At 36.9% G+C, this 26,497-nt stretch overlaps 1 protein-coding gene across 2 annotated transcripts in view; it reads right to left on the bottom strand.

Moving 5' to 3' along the window:
• Positions 1 to 26,497, bottom strand: part of ARHGAP42 (Rho GTPase activating protein 42) — a 315,580-nt gene that overhangs the window by 119,488 nt on the left and 169,595 nt on the right. For both annotated transcript variants that reach the window (XM_054438876.2, XM_063671373.1), the window contains exon 4: positions 17,155 to 17,226. In XM_054438876.2, the coding sequence (XP_054294851.1) occupies positions 17,155 to 17,226 (72 nt within the window). The remainder of the gene's footprint in view (positions 1 to 17,154; positions 17,227 to 26,497) is intronic.

Genomic DNA, 26,497 nt, shown 5'->3' with positions numbered 1-26,497 from the left:
CCAGTTGCAAATATATTGCTTGCTCTAGGGCTGAGTCTACACAAACATACCCACAAATTTCAGTAATGTTGGCTAACAAATGAGTTCACTTATCTGCACAATCCCAAGGAAACAAAATAATTTTTTCTCTTTTTAATTGGCTGATTTTGTATAGTGTAAAAACAATGCACAGACAAATCTATGATGAGATTCACCACATTTTTACTTAAAATAACAAATGTTGTTGGGAAGATGGTTGTCCACCATATTTAGCAGTTCTGAAAACTAAATAAAAGCATGTGATTGTAAAGTGTTTTTACCTGACCTTCTCTTAAATATTTAAATACGTTCAACTACAGAAGCAAAAAGGATTCTTCATTTTTCTCTTCTACATTGCTTGTGTGCTAAGCTATAGCCCTAAACTAAGAATGTATATATTTTCTTCAAAGGTAAAAGGTTTCCGTGAAAATAAAAATACTTGAAATCAAAATTGGTGGTGTCTGTGTTAAGAATATTATTTTCAGCCACGAATTTGTTCAAGGTCAAATTCAAGTTCATCTTGCTGTAAATTCTGTGATTTTCCAGCATAGGAAGCCAAATTATCAAACACATGTTATTAAGTTTGTGCTATCAGAGAAGGTATTTTGCAAAGGTAAGGACTGAAATTTGTTTCAGGTCTTAGTCCAGTGAGTGGTGAGCAAATTTTTTCTATAAGGAATCAAAGAGTTAAGTATTTTATATTTTGTGGGCCACATGCTCTCCTACACAACCACCCAACTGTGCTCTTGTAACAAGAAAACAACCATAGAGGACGCATAAACAAGTAAGAGACACTATATTCCAATAAAGCTTTATGGACACTGAAATCTGAATTCTACAGTTTCCGCTTGTCAAAAAATGTTACTCTTCATTTACCCTCTTTATGTTACTCTTTAATTACCCTCAGCTGGCTCTGTTCAGCCACCCCCCCCCCACCCCACCCCCGCCACCCTGGACGTGGCTGTGTCCCTCTGCCACACCCCAGGCCCTGTGAAGGGCCACTGAGAGGAGCCCACTGTGGGATGGGGTTGACCTCTGCTGCCTGCTTGGGTATCTGGGCCTGGCCACCAACCGTGTTCTTCATGTGTTGATTTTATTTGACCCCTAGAGTGGTGGGTCTCAACCTTCCCATCTCGGCCGAGAGTGGCTGAGGGCTGCCTCACTGCAAACCCTCCCCGCAGTGTCAGTGATGGTTATCCTTGTCTCAGAATGACCAGGGGCCACCCAGTGTCTGACCAAGGTCAAGGGGCAGGTGCAGGAGTGGCAGGGATGGTTCCGAAGCCAGAAATGTCTTAAATTGCAACGTCCTTTCCCATCCCCACCCCTAGCCCCAGCCCTAGCCCATTCCTCCTGGGCAGGACCTGATAAAGCAGATGGTGGGCAGGCTGGGCACCGGGTTACTAACTCCAGTATGTTCCTGTGTTGATCACTGTGAAATAAAGTCTGAAAACTTTAAAAGCAAAAAAATATATATATAAAATAAAATAAGTAAAAAATCAAAGTGTAACAAAAAATAAAAAACAAAAATGTAACAACCATTCACAGTTCATGAGCCACACACACATACACACACACACACACACACACACACACACACACACACAGAGGGAGACAGACAGAGAGAGAGAGAGAGAGAGACAGTGGATTAGATTTAGTCAGCAGTTTGCCAACCCCTGCCTTAAAACATAGAAATTAACATTTGCAAATCAGGATGGAAACAAAAGTCACCCTTAACTGCAGGGTAGAAAACTCATCCTGAGGTAAAAGAGAACAGAGTCATCTGAGTCCTCAGATACGTGCTTTGAGCTGGCAAGTAAGAATGTGCTTTGAGCTGGCAAGTAAAGATAGCACAGAAGACACTGGATTCACTTTCTCCTGTGCCACACTTCTTTTACTAGATAATAACAGTGGAATTCATGGATGGGGCAATAAGCCTATCCTACCCGAAGGGAAGGAAAGGAATACATTTTAAAAAGGAAAGATATGGTAGACTGGAGAACTAATCTGGCACAAAAATAAACACATTACAATTCCAGGAGCTGCAGAATCAAGGCAGAGAATGAAAAAGGCAAAAGGTGGTGCCCCAAGGAAACAGGAGGGCCAACAAAGAGGCTCATCTGTGAACTCCATGGAAAAGACAGGGGGCTCCAGAAGTCTGCCCTTCGCTTGATGGTATTCAGTGGGAGCTTACAGTCAAAGACCTTTGTGATCTGACACAGGCCTGAGGTGTCCACACCTGCTCTCCTGCTGGTATTGTGTTGTAGTTTCCAAACCTTGAATGTCTGGCAGGTAACAGACATTGACGGCAAACAAAATTTATCATTGCTATGGTCTGGATGTAGTTTGTTACCACCAAAACTCATGCTGAGGTTTAGTTACCAGTGTAGCAGTCCTGGGAATCGGAGCCTAGTGGGAGGTGTTTGGGTATCTCAAGAATAGATTAATGCTGTCTATTGGGACTAGGTGAGCTCTCACTCTCGTGGGAATAGATTACTTCCCACAAGAGCAGGTTGTTGTAAGGTAAGACTCCTTCTCCTGTTTGGTCCCTTTTTTGCACAGACATTCAGCTCTGAACATCTGTATGTATGACACAGCACAAAAGCCCTTGGCAGAAGCCAGTGCCATGCACCTGAACGTCCAAAGCTGCAGGACCATGAACCTCTTTTCTTTGTAAATTACTCCAACTCAGGTATTCTGCAACACAAGGCAGAGACAACCATGAACATTCTAATGTAAGTAATTATTAATTATTGGCTGGTGGGTGGTTTCTCAACACCAGCCTTTCACATTGCTCATAAGCTGTCTTCTTGAAATGCAGAGTCAAGAGTGGACTGCCCTCATGAATAGAGTATGTGGTTGAGGGGCATGTGCCTTAGAGTTAAACGGCCTGGGTTCAATCCCTGCTCTGGTACTTACTATCTGTCAAATCTCAGGCAAATTACATTGCCCTTTCTATGGCCCAGTTTTACTCATTAGTAAAAAGAGGCTGAAAATAATAGGCCCTACCTCACAGACTTGTTGTAAACATTAAATAAATAAATACATGTGAGCCACCTAGACGACTGCCTGACATGTTATTCATACCAATTATAGACATCCTGATCTTCATTATTATTAAACAAAAAGCTGGATGTGACACAAAACTCTCCATTATTCTACCCCAGCTGGCTATTTCATGCCTCATTTCTCACTAATTCTGCCTTCATCCTCCATTTACATACACATGCTAAACAATGGCCTGGTATTTACTCATACCGTGGGTTATATAACACACTGGTAGGTTATACAATGAGTTTCATGGGTTAGAACCAGCATTTTTTTAAATGAACTAAATTAGAGTAGAATGCAATAGAAAATACCACAATACATCCCTTGTAGAAACAGAAGTATGTTAGCACATATACTTGCTAAATTGTGATGTAAAATATATTTCTTAATGCGGTTCATGTTCCAAAAAGAAAGAAAAAAAGGCTAAATGTAGCAGCTGCAATCATACCCGTATATATCAAGCTTCTAAGCCACATCACAAATTTCAAATTTTTATACCACTATGTCACTTCCTTTCCCTGTTTTCTCTTTTGCCAGGGATGCCATTTTCCCCTGTGCTGAGTGGAGAATTTCCACCAGTCTTTATATTGCACCTGCTGGATAGTATAACTTTACAAGGATCTTTGCCAGCCTCCCCTGGTTAGCCAGAGTGAGTTGTTCCTCCCACTGTGCTTGAAAAATATGACGGGCATACTTCAGGTACATCAGTGATGCCTTTCAATTATAATTATTTATTTCTCTGGAGTTTCTTCTGTTACAATGTGTGGTCTGTGAGGGCAAGCATCATATATTATTTTTGCATCCCCCAATGCTGAGGAATGTGCTTGTTACAAAGCAGATCAACACCATCCAATTGAATGTTTCTGTATCAGTGACAACATGAGACAGATGATGGCATGCTAATCAATTTTCTCCTGACTCAAGACTGGGAAAGGAGAATGAGGTAGAAGGGCAGATCCTGTCCATATATTAAAATCATCAAATCTACATGCTAAAAAAAATCTCATTAATCTCAGCACTTTGGGAGGCTGAGGCGGACAAATCACCTGACGTCAGGAGTTCCAGACCAGCCTGGCCAACATGGTGAAACCCCATCTCTACTAAAAACACAAAAATCAGCCAGGCTTGGTGCAGACCTATAATACCAGCTACTTGGGAAGCTGAGGCAGGAGGATTGCTTGAACCTGGGAGGCAGAGGTTGCAGTGAACTGAAACAGCACCATTGCACTCCAGCCTAGGTGATAGAGCAAGATTCTGTCTCAAAACAAACAAACAAACAAACAAAAAACAAACCTCATTAATTTGGAAGAAAAAAACTAAAACATAGTAAAAAGTCTCACCAAAAAGTCCACTAGGCAAGGAAAGGATCAAAAAGCTGCTCCTTAAGGGGCTGCTAAGATTTTATTTTCATCTGAATAAATAATATGACATGAACAATAAGATAAATAATTTTACTGATCAATATAAATATACTATTTTTAAAAATGCTATAGTATCCAGATACTCTTTGGGGGCTTCATATTCAATTTTGACTGCTAAATTTCAACAAGAACACTGAAAAATAGGAGCCGTCTATAGAGAACAAGAGTTAGGTAAACAGGAACAATGTTATATTAAGAATAAATGAACCAGGCTGGGCGCCGTGGCTCACGCGTGTTATCCCAGCACCTTAGGAGGCTGAGGTGGGCGGATCACCTGAGGTCAGGAGTTCGAGACCAGCCTGACCAACATGGAGAAACCCCATCTCTACTAAAAATACAAAATTAGCTGGGCGTGACGGCACATGCCTGTAATCCCAGCTACTCAGGCGGCTGAAGCAGGAGAGTTGCTTGAACCCGGTAGGCAGAGGTTGCGGTTAGCCAAGATCGTGCCATTGCACTGCAGCCTGGGCAACAAGAGCAAAACTCCGTCTAAAAAAAAGAACAAATGAACCTAACAGGGATGTTCAGCAAATGCTGACGCTTCCTGGTAGATTCTAATTCTGGCAGCTTTGACAAATGTGTGCTCAGTACATTTTGTTCGTAGAACAAACATGAAAATTGTATGTATTTCTGATGTAACAAAAGGTTTTAGTTAATTTTTATACCGGAAACAGACTTTTTTTCTTCTTTTTTTTTTTTTAAGAAACAGTCTGCCTCTGTCACCCAGGCTGGAGTGCAGTGGCGCGATCTCGGCTCACTGCAACCTCCACCTCCTAGGTTCAAGAGATTCTCCTGCCTCAGTCTCCTAAGTAGCTGGGATTATAGGCATGCCCCACGATGCCTGGCTAATTTTTGTATTTTTAGTAGAGACGAGGGTTTCACCAGTTGGCCAGGCTGGTCTCGAACTCCTGACCTCAAGTGATCCACCTGCCTGTGCCTCCCAAAGGGCTAGGATTATAGGTACGAGCCACCGTGCCTGGCTGGTTTTAGTTAATTTTTATACTGGAAACAGGCTGAGGTTCATAATTTAATTTTTAAATCTATAGACAGTTCTAAATGTTTGCCTCACTGATTCATAGTCTTTAGAGGGTTTCCAATTACTTCCATGTATATTATAAAGTTTTAATACTAATTTAATACATATAGAATGTTGGTGATGGCAGTAGGAACAACCCAATAAAACACTTAAAATTCAAATGCTGGTACAATTTATTTACAACAGTATCAAAGAATAGATTATAAGGTGTACAAAAGTATTCTATTACAATTCTTTGGAAAATCCTTTTTTTTTAAACCTCTTTCCTAGATCACTCTCATAATAAACTCTGATATCTGTGTTTTCTTAACAACCAATCAACAATTACAGAATAAAATTAAACATAGAATGGCTTAACTCACTGACAGTTGTCATTTTATCAAAGTTCTATGGTTAACATCAAATGATGAGCACTACAAATCTACGGATTCCAAATGCTTGAAACATACTCCTGTTTGTATCTATAACTTTGAACTCTAAAACATAAGTGTGAAATACAATGTTTCCAATTTTATTGAGTACTTGTTTGTGTTTTCCAAGGAAGTCAATATGACGTTTCCTAAGTACTTTAGAATATTTCTCACCATTTAAATTTGAAAAGCAGAAATAACATATAGCTTCTAAACTATTTCAAGGACTACTAGAAACCTAATGACCCTGAACAAAGAACCTATAAGTAAAAATAGTAATGCGTATAGCAATGTCAGGGCCAAACTAGGTATCATGAAATACATTTAGAATAAATTCTCTGTAGCAAATTCTTCTGCAGCAGGGCAGCCAGGGAAATGTGTTAGAGGAAAGAATGTATCTACAGATAAAAGCACCCACTCTTAAACCAAGAACACCACCTTGTTATGTAGAGAAGATACAAAGTTCACAGGGAAATTGTGTCCTGTGGAGACGTTTCAAGCAGAGCTTAACTCCTCACTACTGGCCCTACTGAAAGCAAGAGACCTAGAAAACTTTCTTCAGTCAGTTGAGATTTCTCCCTCTTCCAGATTTACTATAAGTAACTGGATCTATTACAGAGAAGACTTCAATGCTAGAAAACAGGCTGGACTCTCACTCAAGAAGGTTGATCACTGAAAAATGAAAATAATCTTATTGTATAGCAAGATTTCAGTCTCAAGATCTCTCATATAGATGTCAACAATGACATAAATGAGGCTCCACTGTATTGCACAGTCAATAACTATTTATGTATGGCACTTGTAAATAGTATTAATTTTTTTAAAAAAAATGCATACTTGACCTAAAAACGTAGCATAAAGATCTTTTGGAAAAATACAATTTCGAGGGAAGCTTCTAACATTTCTTAAGTATTGGTCTTTAGGCATCAAAATAAGGAATCATTAGGAGGGTAAAACAGTGAAATCTTATCTACAATGTAAGTACCATCAAATTATAAGAGATTATTTTCCTATCTAAGCACATAGGAACCACTTAAAGCTATAATCATCTATACATGGATGGATGGATGCACACATTTAATATATAGTGATATACATGTATTGATTTGAATTAAAAAACTTCCCAATAGAATAGCTTCTTGGTTATGTTCCTATCTAAAATTCTAACTCTGTGGGATTCTCTTGCCTCAGTCTCCTGAGTAGCTGCTCAGCATTTGCAATGACTGGCATGGAAACATGAAATGCAGAGATAACTACTGACTAACACTTTCCAGGAAATGTCATTTGGTTTGTTTTTCCATTGGTGTTAATGGAGTCAGGGCTGATACCTCACAAGTATGTTGTAAAGATGGCGAAAACACACTATGAACTACAAAGAAAAAAAAAAAGAGGAAAGATTTACATTCCTTTAAAGGATGCAGGGATGGTATAGTGCCCAGATTATTGAATTAAGTATTAAAAAACTTGGATTCAAATTTCACCTACAGTATATATTCACCTCTTGGTGGCTGGCAATGCCCCTTCATCTTTCTATCTGAAAAATGATGATATCTTCTACTTTATAAGAGTGCTATATCTAATAGTGTTCCATAAGTTGTATAGTGTTATTAGTTATAAGTAATGTCCATCTAGATGCCTTCTTGCTAGGTACCCCTGTGAACCACACTTTATCAATATTCAAAAATCAACACAGATTTGTTGTTGTTGTCTCCGTGTTGGTTTTTCAATATTGATAAAGTATGACCATGAAACAAAATAAGGCAAACTAATCTACATGCATGATTACTTCATCATTTTTACAATGATACTTTAGTTACACTGACAGAAAGTATATAATAGCAATAATTATGAATAATTATAAAGTAAAAACAATTAACATTTTAGTACTTACTATGTGGAAGAAACTATGCTAAACAAATTATGTGAAATGTGTAAGCTATTTCAATCCTATGAAGGTAGTTTTATTATTTTCTCCATTTTTCATATGGGGAAATTAAAGCTTAGATAAGGCAACTAGAATGCCCAAGTTTATACTTCTAGTAAGTGCCAGGGTTTGATTTCAAGTTAAGATAACAATATAGAATTTGCTGCTAATGTTATAAGACACTATATCTCACTGTCCAAATGAGCTCATCAGTATTCCTTAAGAAGCATTCTTAAGAAGAAGAGGAATATCTTCTGTGCACCAAATGTGCTATTAAAGAACTATATGTTTTATCTCATTTCTGTTTAAAATATGACTCTACTCCTTACTAGTTAGATTACCTTGGTCCATTTGCTTAACTTCTTTGCACTTCAGTTTCTTTACCTATAAAATGAGTTTAATGGTTGTCTTATTTAATAGGCTGGTTGTGAGGATTAAGTAAGTTTACAAGTAAAGGGCTTAGGGCAACATTTGGTTAACTAAAATAAAGGGTCAAGTACTATTATTGTTAAAAAAGATGATCAAATGAAGTGAATAATTCTGCAACCTTATATCCATCAGTGCCTCTGACAGAAGTTGTAACAAAGGGAACTACAAGTAAAGTCATGCCTCATTTATTACTCTGTTTTATTGTACATTAGATATTGCATTTTTTACAAATTGAAGGTTTGAGGCAACCATGTGTCTGGAAAGGTTATTAGTGCTATTTTTTTAAACGATGTTCACTTTATGTCTCTGTGTCACAACTTTCTAACTCTCATAATATTTCAAAGTTTCTGATTATTATTATATTTGTCATGGTGATCTGTGATCAGTGATCTTTGACACTACTATCGTGATTGTTCTGGGGCTCCATGGTCTCATACCTATATAAAACAGTGAATTTAATTGATAAATACTGCATGTGTTCTGCCTGCTTTGCCAACTGGCCATTCTCTGTCTTTCTCTCTCTCTCTCTCTTCCAGCTTCCCTCTTCCCTGACACACAATTAGGCCAATTAGTAACCGTACAATGGCTTCCAAGTATCTAACTGAAAGGAAAAGTCATATGTCTACCATTTCAAATCAAAAGCTAGAAATGATTAAGCTTAGTGAGGAAGGTATGTTGAAAGCTGACAGAGGCTAAGAGCTAATCCTCTTGTGCCAGTCAGCCAAGCTGTGAATACAAAAGTTCTTGAGGGAAATCAAAAGTGCTACTCCAGTGAACACACAAATGGTAAGAAATCAAAACAGACTTTATTGCAAATATGAAGACAGTTTTAGGGGTCTAGATAGAAGATCAACCACAGTATTCCCTTAAGCCAAAGCCTCATCCAGAGCACAGTCCTAACTCGCTTCAATTCCATGAAGGCTGAGAGAAATAAGGAAATTGCAGAAGAAAAGTTTGAAGCTAGCAGAGGTTGGTTCATGGGGAAGAAAAGCAGCCACATCCTAACATAAACGTCTCAGGTGAAGCAGCAAATGCTGATGTAGAGCCTGCAGCAAGTCATCCAGAAGATATAGCTAAAATCATAGATGAAGGTGGCTACACCAAACAACAGATTGTCAGTGTAGACAAAACAGACTTCTCTTGGAAGAAGATGCCATCCAGGACTTTCATAGCTAGAGAAGAGAAGTCAATGTTTGGCTTAAAAGTGTCAAAGGACAGGCTGAGTCTCTTGTTAGGGGCTAATGCAGCTGGTGACTTTAAGTTGAAGCCAATGCTCATTTACCATTCCAGAAATCTTAGGTCCCTTAAGATGTATGTGGAATCTACTCTGCCTGTGCTCTAGAAAGGTTACAACAAAGCCTGAATGATAGCACATCTTTTTACATTGTAGTTTACTGAATATTTTAAGTGCCCTCTTGAGATCTTTTGCTAAGGAAAAAAGATTCCTTTAAATATAGTACTACTCATTGCCAATTTACCTGATCACCCTGATGTACAAGTAGATTAATGTTCTCTCATGCCTGCTAACATAAAAACTGTTCTGCAGCCCATGGATCAAGAAGTAATTTTGACTTTCAAGTCTTATGATTAAAGAAAGGCATTTCACAACTGATATGGTTTGGCTCTGTGTTCCCACCCACATCTCATGTCAAACTGTAATTCCCAGTGTTGGAGGAGGGGCCTGCTGGCAGGTGACTGGATCATGGGGGCAGATTTCCCCCTTGCTAGTCTCATGAGAGTGAGCTCTCATGGGATCTGGTTGTTTGAAAGTGTGCAGCACTTCCCCTTTTGTTCTCTCTCTTCCTCCTGCTCTGCAATGTGAAGAAGGTGTTAGCTTCCCTTCTCCCATGATTGTAAGTTTCCTGAGGCCTCCACAAGCATGTTTCCTGTACATGGCTGTGAGTCAATAAAACCTCTTTTCTTCATAAATTACCCAGTCTCAGGTAGTTACTTAGAGCAGTGCGAGAACAGACTAATACAATAAGGCTATCATTGTCATAGACAGTGATTTCTCTGATAGATCTAGGCAAGGTAAATTGAAAACCTTCTGGAAAGGATTCATCATTCTAGAAGCCATTGACAACGTTTATGATTCATGGAAGAAGTTGATTCTAAACCTTATGGATTACTTGGAGGGGTTTGAAGACTTCAGTGGAGGAACTTCCTGCAAATGTGGTGGAAACAGCAAGAGAGCTAGAATTAGAAGTAGAGCCTGAAGACAAGACTGAATTGCTGCAATCTCATGATCAAACTTAAAGGATGAGGAGTTGCTTCTTACAGATGAGCAAAGAAACTAGTTTCTTGAGATGGAATCTATTCCTTGTGAATATTGTTGAAATGACAACAAAGGATTTGGAATATTCCATATACTTATGTGATAAGGCAGAGGCAATGTTTGAGGGAATTGACTACAATTTTAAAAGATGTTTTCCTATGGGTAAAATGCTATGAAAAAGCAATATCGCACACTCTGGAAAATACTTTCATGAAAGAAAGAGTCAACCTATGAGGCAAACTTCACTGTAGTCTTCTTTTAAGAAACTGCCAAAGCCACCCCAGCCTTCAGCAACCACCACCCTTATCAGTCAGCTGCTACCAACATCAAGGCAAGACCTCCCACCAGAAAAATGAATGCAATGCACTAAAGGCTCAAATAATTGTTAGCATATTTTAGTAATAAAGTATTTTTTAAATAAGGTATGTATGTTGATTTTTAGACACAACACTATGATTGCACACTTAAGAGACTACTGTATATTGTGAACATAATTTTTATATGCTCTAAGAAATAAAAAATATGTGTGACTCATTGGGATATTTGTTTTAGGCCAGCGGTCTGGAACTGGACCTACAAAATCTATCTCCAAGGAACCTGCCTATATACAGATCTTTTACCTCCTTGGTTAACTTTGCACCTAATTTTATTATTGCTATTATTAAAGGGATTGTTTTCTCAATTTTCCTTTTGGATAGTTAATTATTAGTATTATATTGGAAAGCTGCTTGTTTTTATTGATTTTGTATCCTGCAACTCTGCTCAAGTTGAGTGAAGCATTTGTAATACTTCTTAAACTCTCTAAGTCATTTTTATTTTGAGACAAGTTAGACTGCAGTCACTTTTCACATGACAGAAATCTAAGACTGAAACAGGAATTGTGACAATTATATATAGATTTTTTGGATGCCACATGCTAAATTAACTGCATGTATAAGGCATGTTTAAAAATAATAAACAAATGTTCAGAGACAGAAGCAAACTCTACTATGGACAGAACAAAGGGACCAGAATTATCAGTTTCCATTACAGTCTTCAACATGAAAACAATATAAAGAAATCAAGCTCTATTATAAAATGACTAGCAATATATTGTTGATTTCTACATACATACCACAGAAGAATGTTCATATGATTTTTATTAAAGTCTTATTAAAAATAAAAACCAATGTCTCACAAAACATTTCTCATAGAAATAAAAATGTATCCTTTAACTTTCATGGGCAGTATTTCCAAAGTCTGTTATCTCTAATGAAACAAGTTACCATTAAGTGCCTACTGTGTACTGGGGACCCTGGACATCAAGGGGTATTTCAAAAATAAGGGAAATGTATTAACTATACTTGGTTCAAGGGATAAGTTTGGGCATATTTGAAACATTTTGATAACTAAGATATTTCACAGTAAACCATTTATTTGTTAAAGGTAAAGAAAATGAAGTATTTCACAACAGAGTTGCTCTAGGGAGTAGCAGGGCTTCTGGTCTGAGGAACTGAGTTCTGATCTTCACTGGGCCACGTCTCTTCCCAGTTTGTTTCTGTATAATACACACCTGTATGTGGAAGATGAGCCTTTGGCCTCCTTAGCACAAGTTCCATCACCAAACATACGTAATGCTCTGGTATGTATGTATGTTTATAAACATACATTTGTTTTTCCACAGTGTATTATCTTTGATTAGAAACTCAGACGTAGGCCGGGTGCAGTGGCTCACGACTGTAATCCCGGCACTTTGGGAGGCTGAGGCGGGTGGATCATTTGAGGTCACGAGCTCGAGACCAGCCTGGCCAATGTGAAATCTTGTCTCTACGAAAAATACAAAAATTAGCCGGGCATGGTGGGGGCGCCTGTAGTCCCAGCTACTCAGGAGGCTGAAACAGGAGAATCACGTGAAGTCGGGAGGTGGAGGTTGCAGTGAGCCGAGATTGCGCTACTGCACTCCAGCCTGGGTGACAGAATGAGACTCCATCTCAAAAAAAAAAAAAAAAAAAAAAACCTCAGACATAGAGTGCTATCTATACTTCAGAGTCAGCCGGTCTATGTAGCAACAGGCATATAAAGTGCAGAGAGGACTTAAAATTGATTCTCTCTGAGAACAAGGAGGTTTCCAACAGTCAAGGAAATGGAAATAGAGCTGTCAATTTATTCAAAAAGCATCCAAAAAACAATTATGATTCATCTCACTCTATACTCTTTGATTGATGCAAAAGTAATTGCAGTTTTTGCCATTACTTTTGCATAATGCTAATACAACTACTATGGATATATTCCTATAGTGGAAATTCATAGAGTTGACATCAAGTGTTCTGAATACCTACTTTCCAATAGTATTCTAGAATTTAAACCAGCAGTGTGTCAGGAGAAACCAAACATTCGATCTAAGCCTCTGACACATGTAATATGTCTGGCCTGTAACACAGTTGCATTCTGAATATACCATCTTACTAAGAAACTTTAAATAAATACTTCCTTGACAACTGTTTATAGATAATTCTTCTAATCTCCAAGTATCTGAAATAGCAGAACCCATTTCCTTCTGTCCTTCAGTTCAACAACCCCATTACTAATCTTTTCTAATGCCTCTCACAGATGCACGATGCTTCTTTCCCACAACTGTAACTTACCAAGAGCCTCACTTTCACAGCAAAGTATCAGGTGTCTCAAAGTGCCATAGAATACACTACAAAGGAAATGTTTGTGGTGATGGATCTTATCCACTGCAGTTAAGTAGTATCATCTGGTTGTTAGGCAAGGGTCACTTTGACTCAGCATTTTCCACTCTGCTTTGCCTGTGTGGACCAAGCTGAAGAGGTTGCTGACTGCAGTGGAAGATTCTATCCTTAATCAACGGCCCTGCCTTCCAGCTGGCTAATCAGCTCAAACATGCTTGTGGGAAATCTCCAAGGCAAAGGCTGAAAAGCAGCGGAGTGTCACTTGTAGAATTAACTTTATGCACCATATGAGAAAATACCTAAGTAAACAGGAAGTAAAGTAATAGAAAAATAATAAGTACTTTCATGTATGTTTGTTTCACAATGCCAAAAGAAAATTGATCTATACATGTATTTCGGAAGAACATGCCTGTTTTTTTTTTTTGGTGTGTGTGTGTGTGTGTGTGTGTGTGTGTGTGTGTGTGTTTTGTGTTTTTTTTTTTTTTTTTTTTTTTTTTGAGACGGAGTTTCGCTCTTGTTGCCCAGGCTGTAGTGAAATGGCGTGATCTTGGCTCACTGCAACCTCTGCCTCCTAGGTTCAAGCAATTCTCCTGCCTCAGCCTCCCAAGTAGCTGGGATTACAGGCATGCACTACCCCACCTGGCTAATTTTGTATTTTTTTTAGTAGAGGATGGGGTTTCTCCATGTCGGTCAGGAGGCTGGTCTCAAACTCCCGAACTCAGGTGATCCACCTGCCTCAGCCTCCCAAAGTGCTAGGATTACAGTCGTGAGCCACCACACCCGGCCGAACATGCCTGTTTTTAATTCACTATTCACTTTACTAAGCAAGAACTACTTGGCAGCTTAGAAACAATTTAGTACTAAATGCATCAGGCAGATAAAATACACAGAATCACCACCACCAAAAAACTAAATGCAATAATATTAATGCTCAAGACCGGCTTCATTTGATCACGAATTTAACCTTCCAGTGAATAGGCAAAGGCATAGTATACCATTGGGCGTTCTCAGTTGATCTGTCCTGCAACTGAGATGTTTACAAAACAAAATAAAATGTTATTAAGATTCCTGCCACTGCAACTGTAAGATAAGTTGAACCTCCAAATAAGAAAAAGATTTCCCACACAGATGAAACTTACTCTTTTTGGGGGCTAGAAAACTTGGAATATGTGTACTAGGGAAAGAATTTTTCACAAAGCTCTAATTCAATTTTTTTATAAAAACACCATTGATGAAGTGAAATATTGTTAAGTCAAGGCTCTGAAATAAAATGGCTTCATCTGGGGAACATGTTGACTCTTTCAGATCAGCTCTGTGATTTGGTGCAAGTCACCCCATCATTTTCCTCATTTGTAAGCAGGTATAACACCAGTACCCACACCTCGCAGTTTGCTGTGACTATTTAATTAGGTCACAGATTTTCACTGAAAGTCCCCGCCAATAAAATTTAGCTATTATTAATTTTGAAAAGACTCTCCTTGTGCTAGGATACCATGTTCTTGTCATTTCTTCTTTCTTTTGTTCCCTCCTTCTCAGCCTCCTTTCCTAACTTTCTTTCCCCAAACATCAAGTGTTGAGAGAGTTCTCGGATTATAAATGTCCTGGGTCCTCTTCACATCTCACTCTATTCTTTCTCAAAGGGATCTAATCTACTCCCATGATTTTAACAAACACCTAGAAGACAGAATTCCCAAATGTTTGTTTCTGGCTCAGATCTGAATACACACCTGCTAACTCAACATCACATGGATGTCTGAGAGGAGCCTAAATTTCACTCATGATGACTAAAAACTCAACTTACCATCATTGCCATCCAACATAAATGTTGCCTATATCAGTAGGTGGTTCAACAACCACCCAGTTATGCAACCTGAAATCCAGAGGGACATTCCTGAAACCTTCTCCTACTAACTTTCCAGTATGTAACCCACTTCCTACTGTTGTCATTTCACCTCTAAAACAGCTTTCATACATCTCCTTGTCCCCACAGTTACTTTCACCCTCCTTATCTAAAGCCACTAACTGCCAGCCCCAAAACTGGTTTGCCCAGGTAGTCTGGCCTCCTATCCATGCATGATACGCATCTAGAATGACATTTAAAATACAAATATGATATCACTCTCCCGCTTACGTTTCTATTGCTTATCACTGCCCTTAGGTTAGGGAGTAAAATACTGTGAGTCATTTATAAAGCTGCACACGTGGCCTCTACCTCCAGGGTCCACTGTGCTCCAAACATACTGGACTTTCTTCCACTAAAATGTCAGGGTCTTCCCTCCCTGACCAAGAAAACCTTCATTCATTCCCATATTCCATTCCCTTTTCTGGAATATTTGTAAGTTTTTTTCCCTTCAAACCATTGTGTCCCCTTTTTCTTCCTCATGATGTAGGTCTCTACCTAACACTTCTTGCAGAAGACATTTGTTGATTTCCTGGACAAGCTCAGATCCATTAATGATGCCCTTGCGAAGCACTCCGTACTTTTGCATCACAATCCCCAATACACTTGAAATTACTTCTATGTCTGTTTTTCATGAAAGATAATAGGGACATACACGCAGGAATCATCTCTGACTTGTTTACAGCTACATCCGTTCATCTTATCAAACACCATGCATGCCACATGTGAGCCAACCATGAGACTGATAAATATTTGCTGAATTAATTAACATAAAAACGGTTCTGATTTTAGTCCTTCACTTGAAAATTGCTCACAATTGGTGGAGAAATGCACATAAAATTCTAATCAAGGCAAACTGTGTTAACTTCTTATGGGAAATATGTGTAAAGGCTATTCTATCCTAAGAAAATGAAACCAAATAGGTTCTGGAAGGGGAACATCTGCATGAGAAAGGCCTATATAAGGAAGGCTTGTTTCTGGTGCTGGGATATGAAGTCTGGCAAGACTTCAAAAAGTGAAGGGTAAGAAGTATTCCAGAGAGAGGGAAAAGTTTGGGCAAAGACACGATTAGTGTCAGGTATATAAAGAGACGGGTGAACAGAAAACTGTGCCTGCTGGTGGGTAGCAAAGTTCAAAATTCCAGGTTGTGGAAAGCTTTCACGATCAAAATTAAACTGTCAAGCAGAACCACAGAAGGTTTCATCATTGGAAGAATGACATAATTGAAGATGGTGAAAATCTGTTAATATGTTAGAAGGAGGGTGTGGAGATCAATTAGTAGGCTATTTCAAATATTTCAGACAGAGGTAAAGAGGAAAGGAGTAGAAATAATTCTGCATTAGAATGGACAGCACTGCTCGAATGGGGAAGGGATATGACATTGACTAAAAGGAAAACTCAAACAGGGTAAGAATGAGGGAAGGATGGGAGATGATTAGTTCTATTTTAGAAACCTTAAGTTTTATATGCTCCCATGATGTTGCACAAGTGGTTAAAATACGGCTCTAAGAATGAGGATGCAGGCAAATTTCAGATGATTAGAATCAGAAAAAATTTTATTGGTCCATAGTCAATTAAACATTAACAAAAAGGGTTTATGACAAACATTTCTAAATTTTTTCAGAAACACATATTTTTATTTATAAAAAATACAAAGAATATTAAAAGTTCTCATATAATCACTGAATTGAATTTTCAATGTGCCCTGTGCCTAATTTTTATTTTATTTAGGAACAGAGCTCCTCATAATTTCACCCTGTCTTCAAAATCGTTAATTTCCTACAATTTTTGGGAGAGGAAGAACTCATTTATAACATGCTTTTTATCTACTCAGTAGAATAGTAATATCTTTTATGTCTAAAAGAAGTCCAGTCTTTGTAATAGGCTTTATGCAAAAAGTTTTAAATGATGTACAAAATCTTTTAAAAGGTCATTCTAATTTCAAAAATGTTAACATCTGAAATTATGTCATCTTTAATCATCAGGAGAATAACTGAAGAATAATAAAATGTAATACTTACTTTTGCTGCACCTATCTGTTCCTTTCGAAATTTCTCAAGTGGTGCAATTAATACATCATTAGCGTTTTGGATCTGAAATAAAAAATGCACATATACTAAATCTTGCAAAATTTCATGCCAACAACATTGAAAAAATGGCTACTTTATCCAACGTATCAAATAGACTGTTTTTGTTTTTGTTTGCATCTATAAAAACAACTTACATGTTATATAGTTTTTCTACTTTATAATTAAGCTGTTTCACATATTATTTCCCTTGATCCTAATAACAATGTGAAAAATATGAAAATAAGTACTTGTGGTGGTGAAATCTTAGTTTGAATACTTAAATTTCTTCTTCTAAGACTTAACAAAGAAACAGCACATTGGGTATGAAATTTACAAATACCTATAATTGCACTGGTTTAACGTAGCCAGTTCAAGCATCATGTTAAAATGAAACCATAGAAAACTCCTCCATTTTGCCATTAGAATGGTGGAATTCTACAGCGGCAAAATTAGGCTTACTTTTTCCCCTATTTAGTTAGATTCCTCATGATGAGGAATAGAGGTTTGCCTGAACGTTCTCATAATGTTTCCAACCTGACTAAAATAGTATTTGATTTCATTTCAATGAAAACATATTTTAGCCTGACATTCCACATTGAGATTTACTTAAACTTTGAAACAAATAAATCTTTTAATATTGATCTGTAAGACTACTACAATGGGAGTGCAAGATACGAAGACAAGCAACTGAATGCAAGCAGACAGAAATTTCTAAGGATACCATTATTCTGGAAGGGAATGTTGATTTAAAAAACAGCCTTTAGAAAGCATTAAAATAAAGAGGAGGCCCAGTTAACAAAATTTGTAATTTGTTCTACCACTATGACAACTGAACATAATCTATTACATAATTAGCAAATACCAGGATAAAGAAAGAAAAACTCTTATTTTTAAAATATATTATCCTACTTTAAAATAGGTTAAAGGGTATACAGGTGTTCCATGTACTATTTTTCTTACCTTTTTGTAAGTTTGAAATTATATCAAAATATATGCATTTCAATAAAAGTGTCACTTTCCTTATTTTCATCAAACTGGTTTATCTCTAGTCAAGTTTAATTTCTTAAAGTCCATAATATAAAAATGCACACAGATGATATACAAAAATAAAAACTAGAGTGTTGACATCACTATCCATGATCCTGTTAATCCTCGATTTGCAGGAAAATGAGAAAGACAGATCTTGAAAAGAAGACCAAAATCCTATGCTGTGAAAGCATAGAAAGTGGATTAATACTCAAAAAATCTTGTCTCAAACAATGAGGGCCAACTGGAGATACCACTGGCATCCATCACCTAATCCCCATTTCTGAGCTCAAACAGACATACCTCCAGATACACTGTGCAGGCATCCTACTGCACAGAGATTATTGGAAATAGTAGTAAAATAGCTCACTTTTAATTCTCTCTCTAAAACCTCTTTGCCCTCATTAAAACCCCAATTACATAAACAAACACACACACACACACACACACACACACACACACCTATCCAGATGCGACACATAGCTGACTTCACCTTTAAAGTTAAGTTTGCATAAGGGGAAAGACAGTACCATAAGTAGTTTAGTGTAACTTGCAGTAATAGCAAAAATAAAGCCTACTATTTATTGAATGTTTACTTTATGCTGGAAATTGCAATAAGTCCTTCACAAGCATGAGCTAATGTATTTAAAGCCAGCTAAACGTCTGGGAGAGAAATTCAAATCTGAAGTGATAAGGAAGGAGGCCGGGTTCCTGTAGTATTGACAGATGCATAGCAGGAATTCCAGAGACAGTTCTATGGAAGACACAAAAGGACTCAATGACAAATTGCGTAGAGGGAGAAAGAGAGAGGAATCAATGGAAAAACTAAGGTTTTGGCCTCAGCCACTGGAACTTTGGTAACATATCAGAATTGGGGCAAATGAGGTAGGGAGTATGCTTGGTAGAAAAAGAATAAAGACAATGATTAATTTCACTTTGGTCCAATTACATCTGATGTCATGGAAAGACTCAAAGAAATATTAGGTCAGAAATCCCATCTCACATTGGCAGAACTAATAAATATGAATGGATGTTTTTTATGGGGAAGGAAAGGATTGTGAAAGGGAGTAGATGGCCTGATGTCATATCCTAAGACCTTGGCACTCACATTCACATCCAATGGTTTACATCTACCCCTTCTCAAGCTGTTACATACATAGGACCTCAGAATAAAGCAAAAGCCAGATGATACAACAAAACAGAATAATTAACAGCCACCCTGTGGGCTAAATATAATTTCCTATCTCTATTTCTTCCACATTTCTTGGGTTATTTTTCCTTTGTTTTGGGATTTGCTTTATTTTTTTCCTCCTTCTCCCATTCTATTAATGTGAAACTGAAGGAAGAAATAAATAAGTGGCAAAGGTATTAAACAGAAAAAAAAGAAGGGGGTGAAAACATCCAACACAGTGATAAAGAACAACAGAAATGATTTCTTGAGTGTTTCTAATGTGTCAAATACTACACTAAGGTCTTCACCATATAGAGATCTAAGTCAATATTTTATGGGTAATGAAGTCAAACATATAAAAAATGATCTGGAATGTATTAAAAACATAAATGTTAAAGTTAGACTCAGCTTCATTTGAATCTAAGTGCCAAAACTGATAACACACAGTGTTTCATCCCTGTACTTCTTAAGGTTTTTATAAAAAATTAAAAGCAAAATAAATTATTTTGGAAAAAATCACATGGAAGGCTCTCAATAAACGTTAACTTCCTCAAAGAATTAATTGAATGTCTACTCTGTATTCATAACTGTCCAAAGCAGTCTTATAGTTTCCCTCAAATGATTTAAAATGTAGTTATTCAAAGCTAGAAATTGAAATCCAGATTAATAACAGAACTTATCCGGAGGCCTAACAGTAGTAGGTAACCCTACATTTTTCCATAAACCATTATAACAAATGCCTGGTTCTACCTCTGAAATATGATACCACTTTAGTGTGCAGTCAGTGGCTGCTGTTCACAATATGTAAATTCAAATTCAAGAGATCAAATTAGAAAATGCCAGCACTCAAAGGGCACTAAGTGGATTTACGAACCAATTTGGCTGCTTGTGAGCCTCATCTTTATACATTCCCCCTGGGAATACATGACTTTTATCCCTACACAGTGGTCACTCATATGGATTAAACTCTCCAATTCTGAAGTAATCCAAGTGTGAAGTCAAGAAGGTGTGAAAATTTTGGTAGGATTAAAAGAGTTACTGTTGCTACTTCATAAGAAAGGAAAATGGCATATAACGGGTAGGAAACCCTTATTTAAAATGTGAATTAGAGTACAACTATGGTGACAAACCTTGCAAAGTTAAAAAATAAATGTAGAGAAATGCAATTTTTGCTCATATGGAACTCTTTCATCCGGATTCACAAAACAGGCTTGATGAAATTCCTTCCAGAAGGGTAATACTTGGGGGAAAAATCAAGTCAGAGTTCAGGAGACTCAGGATCCCATAATATCTGTGGGATGTGCAACTTTGCATGACTTTACTAAGATGCTTTAGAAAAAATACAAAATCAATTTTAATACTCTCCCTAAATATTGATAAGATAAATTATTGAAGATGCCTTATTATGTTAATTAAGAAATAATTAACTTATAATTACTAGCCATTACCTAAACCTTGGCTTTAAACAACTTATTTTTATAGATATTGATATTGGTTTACATTTAAAGTAAAAAACAATTACTGGTGATTTCACTTATTTTCAGTAGAAGAAAAGCAAATCTGATATTGTGTAATACTTTACAATATAGCATTTACCATGCATTTTAACTGTGGGTAGGTTATTTAAGCCAGGCAATTAAGTTTCCTGTCACTTTCTTTTGCTATTTCAAGTGGTTCTAATGAATAGCCACAAGGGGGTGCACATAAATCATTCAAAAGTAATGGCTAGTAAAGCTTTTATGTGGTTTGAAGAATGATTCTCCAAATATGTTTGGATTTCCTTTTTTTCCCCCACATAATCACGAATTATAATTTTCTATGGATCATGCATTTTCAAGTGCTATCTTATAGGAATTTTCAGTGCTTGCTTTTCACTGCTGATAATCTTGCCACACTTATTCATTAAAAAAAAGTAGCAATGAAATAAAATAAATCTGAAAGGTACGTCTCTTAACAATTTTATTTTTACACACCTTCCCTTTCCAGGTTTCGATTAAAATCCAGTGATGTTGGTGCCAGTCACAGCTCATCACTAATTAATCACTATATGTCCCATTATCTTGCAACTCATTAGCTAACACATCAGAATGTCAGAAAAATTACAATTCCTTACCTCTCATTTTCAAAGCAATAAAACACTCAGTTTTGATACAAAGATTTAGTTATATTCTCAAGTACTATTTAAAGCAATACTTCTGATATTCTAAAGTACTATTTAAAGCAATTGCTTAAGGCTATAATAGGCTACACTATTTACAACAAAAAACATAAATGGTACAGTTCATTGCAAAAATAATTTCCTGTTGAGATGTCAATATAAACAATCAATACAAATAATAAGTGAAACAGTCATAATCAATGCAGAAGCTATCTACACAGTCTTCGATGTAAAAGAATGGGTTATCTTCCCATTCATATTTGCAACTGAATCACATCACAGCTGAAAATCACATCACAGTTCTAATTTGTGATTGATTACAAGCAAGCATCTCTTCTCTGCCTTGTCCCAAACTGTATCTAGTTCCTCCTTCCTCAACAGCTTCTTAGGAAGAAGCTCTGGCAAGGGGTGGGGAACTGGGGTGCTAGCCTGGGGTTCAACTCCCTGGTACTGGCCAATTTAACTCTCTATAGCTACGTAATATAGACATTCTTCTCTAGGTCAGCAAATCCACAGCACCACTAAACTAGATCTCAATGGCCAAAACTCACATGAGGTATAGAGGATGGATACACGAGCACGTCTTGCATTAATAAGTAATCAGAAGTCGAGGACTGAATACATTTACTTCATACCCTTTAATGTGAGCAAATGACTGAAAAAAACATATTGCCATCTAAAAACAAGTGCTATGTAAGGCTATCTGGACACTAGTCATTCAATTAATTCTGACTTGAACGTCACTTGCTACTTCAGCATTTGAATGTTTTGGATCTACCTAGTGACAGAGTTCCACTATGAATCCCACCCCATTGGACCTCAACAGTTAGATCTCTTACTTGAATTTAATATAACTTTCATCTTTCTCCATTTTTATCAGCAATAACACTTTTCCTATGGAAATATATTGGGAAAATTAATTTAAGTTTCTGGAGAACTGTGCTATATGAATACCCTCTTCTTTTTCAGAAGATAAGTAGAAGCAATACACTCTCAGGAGAATACTCCCATTCATTTTTAATTAATTGGCCTAACCATGACAACTATGCAATCTTGATCGAGTTACTCAAACTAAGTTTTCTTTTCCATATAATAAAGATGATAATATGTCCTCATCTCAATAACCTGCTTATAAAGGTTAAATTTTTTACTTTATTTTTATGATCATAAAAATTTATTAATAAAGCATTAATTACCTCCTATTAAATTCTTTCTTTTGAGTGGTCAACTGCAGTGCTGTAGATTTTTTTTTTTCAATGAATTAGGAAGCTGCTATTGGAGTTTTAGTATAAGAGTGAAATCTCACTAGCACATACTTGATGTCAAAGCTTATTAACTGTAGAAGAGTAGTTAATAGGGGTAAAATGGCAAGCAATCCTCTCTACTTCTACAGTTTATAACTACTGCTGAATATATAAATCAAATTAAAGTTTGCTATTTTTTAAATAAAACCATCTATACTCATAAGGTGGAGGAATGGAAAACCATTCAACCAAGAAGGAACCGACCATTTTCACAGAAGCTAGCAGAGAAAGTGGGAGAGGAGAGTAGATTGTAAAATTTCATATAATCCACTGTGATGTAATTAACATCATAACTCTAGGTGGTAACAAATGAAACTATTTGTGTACTAAGTTATTTGAACCACAAAGGCAGGTTATTTATTGTATCCTTCGTGTTGTTCTTAAACTACTTTTGTTTTATTCCTTTCTACCCAGCAATCTCTAATGGGGGATTAAGTAAGAATACTTTTTAAACATTTAAGCATTGTGGAAACATTTTCAAATACCAGACATAACCATAACATATTGCCTCCCCAGTTATCTACTTATTACCAGCCTGATTACTGCTTTTTCATTTATAACTCTTTAATATTGGAGGCTAAAAAAAGTCAGAAAACAAAGTCAAACTTCTTTTCAACTATAAATATCAAGATATGTGAAAGGTCAAATTAGAATTGACATCTTAAAAGCTGCTTAAAATAATTACTCCAAATGACCTGCATATATATTCACTTTAAAAAAAATACTTTTTTGATTTTAACCAAAAGGTATGCATTTAAGAAAGCAATTTTGTAGAATTTTTTAAAAGACTGTATTAACTCAAAGGTCACAGAGGGAAGATATTCAAGTTATGTCATTCAGAACCTGTATTCTCAAAGGGAGATTTAAGATATGTTGTGCCCTGAAGTTGTTTCATTCCAACAGGTTAAATACTTACTCCTGCATTTGACTAGGTAAAAATGTTCTTCAGGGATACTGGTAAGGTTACTTCAGCCAGTCCTCTACCTCTGCACATTCTAAGGAAACACCAGGGTCTGCTGAACTTTGTACCTCTGGTGGCACAACTAGACCACTCCAGAGATGTTCCTATGTTTGTTAATACTATAGAAGATGGCCAAAAATATTCCTATAACACAGTTGCCCCATTTATGTCAATATCCTCATGTTCATGAAAATATACCTCCTCCCATTCTCGTATCTCAAAAATCAGAGATACTGTACTTCCCAAGCTGAGCTAATTAGGGCCTCAAGAATATTTCTTTTTACATGTTCTAACCCCTAACTTAGAGTGGGGGAAAGTGGCTTTGTGTATGGGAGCAAGGGGAGGGAGCTTCAGCAAAGTGATAATTTATATCACTCCCTTCCTCCCACTTAATGCTATTTCTTCTTACTAATTTTGCTCTATCCTTCTTGGTATTCCCTACTAAGTATCTTTGGGTTGAAAAAATAAAATCATTCATCTGTTATAAATTACTCATTTGTACATTTAAGCAAACTTCTGATAGCCTTTGCAAGTTTAAAAGCAAATAAAATTCATTAAATAAATTCCCAGAGTCATATTTTATAGCAATTGCATTTTAGTAGCTGAATGTTAATATAATTTAATCATAATTGTTCAGTATTTAGATAATAGCAGATTGCTAAAAGTTTAAGAAAAATGGAAGATATCCCAATGTATATGCAATTTCTTAAATTACTTATTGTAGTTGTGCATTAATGGGGGAGAATGGGAATAAAGAGGAGGACAGGAGAGAAGAGGGAAAGAAGGAAGGAATTATGCAGGATACAGATGTACATAAACAAAGCAGAGAATGATCTAACTGATACAGGGAAAATTAAGAAAAATTAGGTCTGGGGCCAGTGATGTGTTAAAGCAGGCTCATAGTGGCTCACAGAACCTTTGTGCTCATCTCTTCCCAACCTGCATTGGGTAAGTGACCTTGTGTTGAAATCGGCCAAGGTGGGAGGATTTACTCTGTGAAAATCAGCAAGCACTACCAATCAGATTTCTCACCCATACATAGGCACATGTATGCATGCATGTTCATACAACATGCACCCGAGTGCCAATGGTTAACTTTTTACCAACATACCACTGCCTGGAGCCAAATATGTAATTACGCATTGCTTAACAATGGGCATGTGTTCTGAGAAATGGATCGTTAGGCAATTTTGTCATCGTGCAAACATTGTATACACGGAATACCTTCTGAAGAACATGCCTGAGACTGTTTTATGGTTAACTTCATTATAAGTAGAAGTATACACTCTAAAATAATGATCAAAAGTATAGTAATACATAAACCAATAACAAAGGTGTTCATTGTCATGATCAAGTGCTATGTATTACACACAATTCTATGTGCTATACTTCTATAGATGGGCAGCACAGATTTGTTTGCACTGGCATCACCTGAAACACGTAAGGTATCGCACTATGATGTTAAGACAGCTATGATGTCATTAGGCGATAGGAATTGTTTAGCTCCATTATAATCTTATGGGATCAATATCATGTATGTGACTCATTGCTGACCGAAATGTTATGAATACATGACTAAATATAAACGGCATGCACCATGAATGTTGTTGTTCTTGTTAGCAAATAATGTTTATAGCTAACATTTTGTGATCATTCATTCGGTGTTCAGGTTCATCCCTAGAATCTTTCACAGCCTAGGACTATAGAAAGCTACTATCTCCTGGCCAGGTGCAGTGGCTCACACCTGTAATCCCAGCACTTTCGGAGGCCAAGGTGGGTGGATCGCCTGAGGTCAGGAGTTCAAGACCAGCCTGGCCAACATGGTAAAACCCCATCTCTACTAACAATACAAAAATTAGCCAGGTATGGTGGCACACGTCTGTAATCCAAGCTACCTGGGAGACTGAGGCACAAGAATCATTTGAACCTGGATGGCGGAGGTTGCAGTGAGCTGAGATCCTGCCACTGCACTCAAGCCTGAGTGAAAGAGCAAGACTCCATCTCAAAAAAAAAGAAAGAAAGAAAGAAAGCTACTATCTCCCAGATAGACTTGTGAAGCTAAAACTGTCACCAGTGCTAGAGTAGAAGTTTGTGCCAGTGTTGTTAGGGAAGCTCAGAAACCAGAAAGCCTTACATGTGTAAAATTAAGTTTAAATATAAAGAAGTACAAACGAATTTAATCTTTTCAATATTGGAAAAGACATATTTAATTGGAAATGTTATATGTTAACAGATACATGTTTAAAAGAGATGCTTTAATAACTAGATAAAAGAGATCTTGTATAGTTGACACTCTTTACCACTATTTGTTGTTTAATATAGGTGTTTTTTGAATAAATACATAACACATAACAGCCACATTATGACCACAACACAGTATATATGGTCAACAAGACTGCATATACTACAGAGGTCCCATAAGATTATAATGGAGCTGAAGAATTCCTGTCACCTAGTGATGTCATAGCTGTTGTGACACTGTAGTACAACACATTACCTTTTCTGTGTTTAATATGTTTAGATACACAAATGCTTACCATTGTGTTACTATTGCCTACAGTATTCAGTTTAGTAATATCCTGTATAGATCTGTAGCCTAGGAGCCTTAAGTTACAGTGGAACCATGTAGCCTACGTATAATTTTCACATTTTCTAATTTCTAAATCTTCAAAAGT

Source organism: Pongo pygmaeus, chromosome 9, assembly GCF_028885625.2.
Source record: "Pongo pygmaeus isolate AG05252 chromosome 9, NHGRI_mPonPyg2-v2.0_pri, whole genome shotgun sequence".
Lineage (NCBI taxonomy): Eukaryota > Metazoa > Chordata > Mammalia > Primates > Hominidae > Pongo > Pongo pygmaeus.
This window is presented reverse-complemented; position numbering and strand designations above follow the sequence as displayed.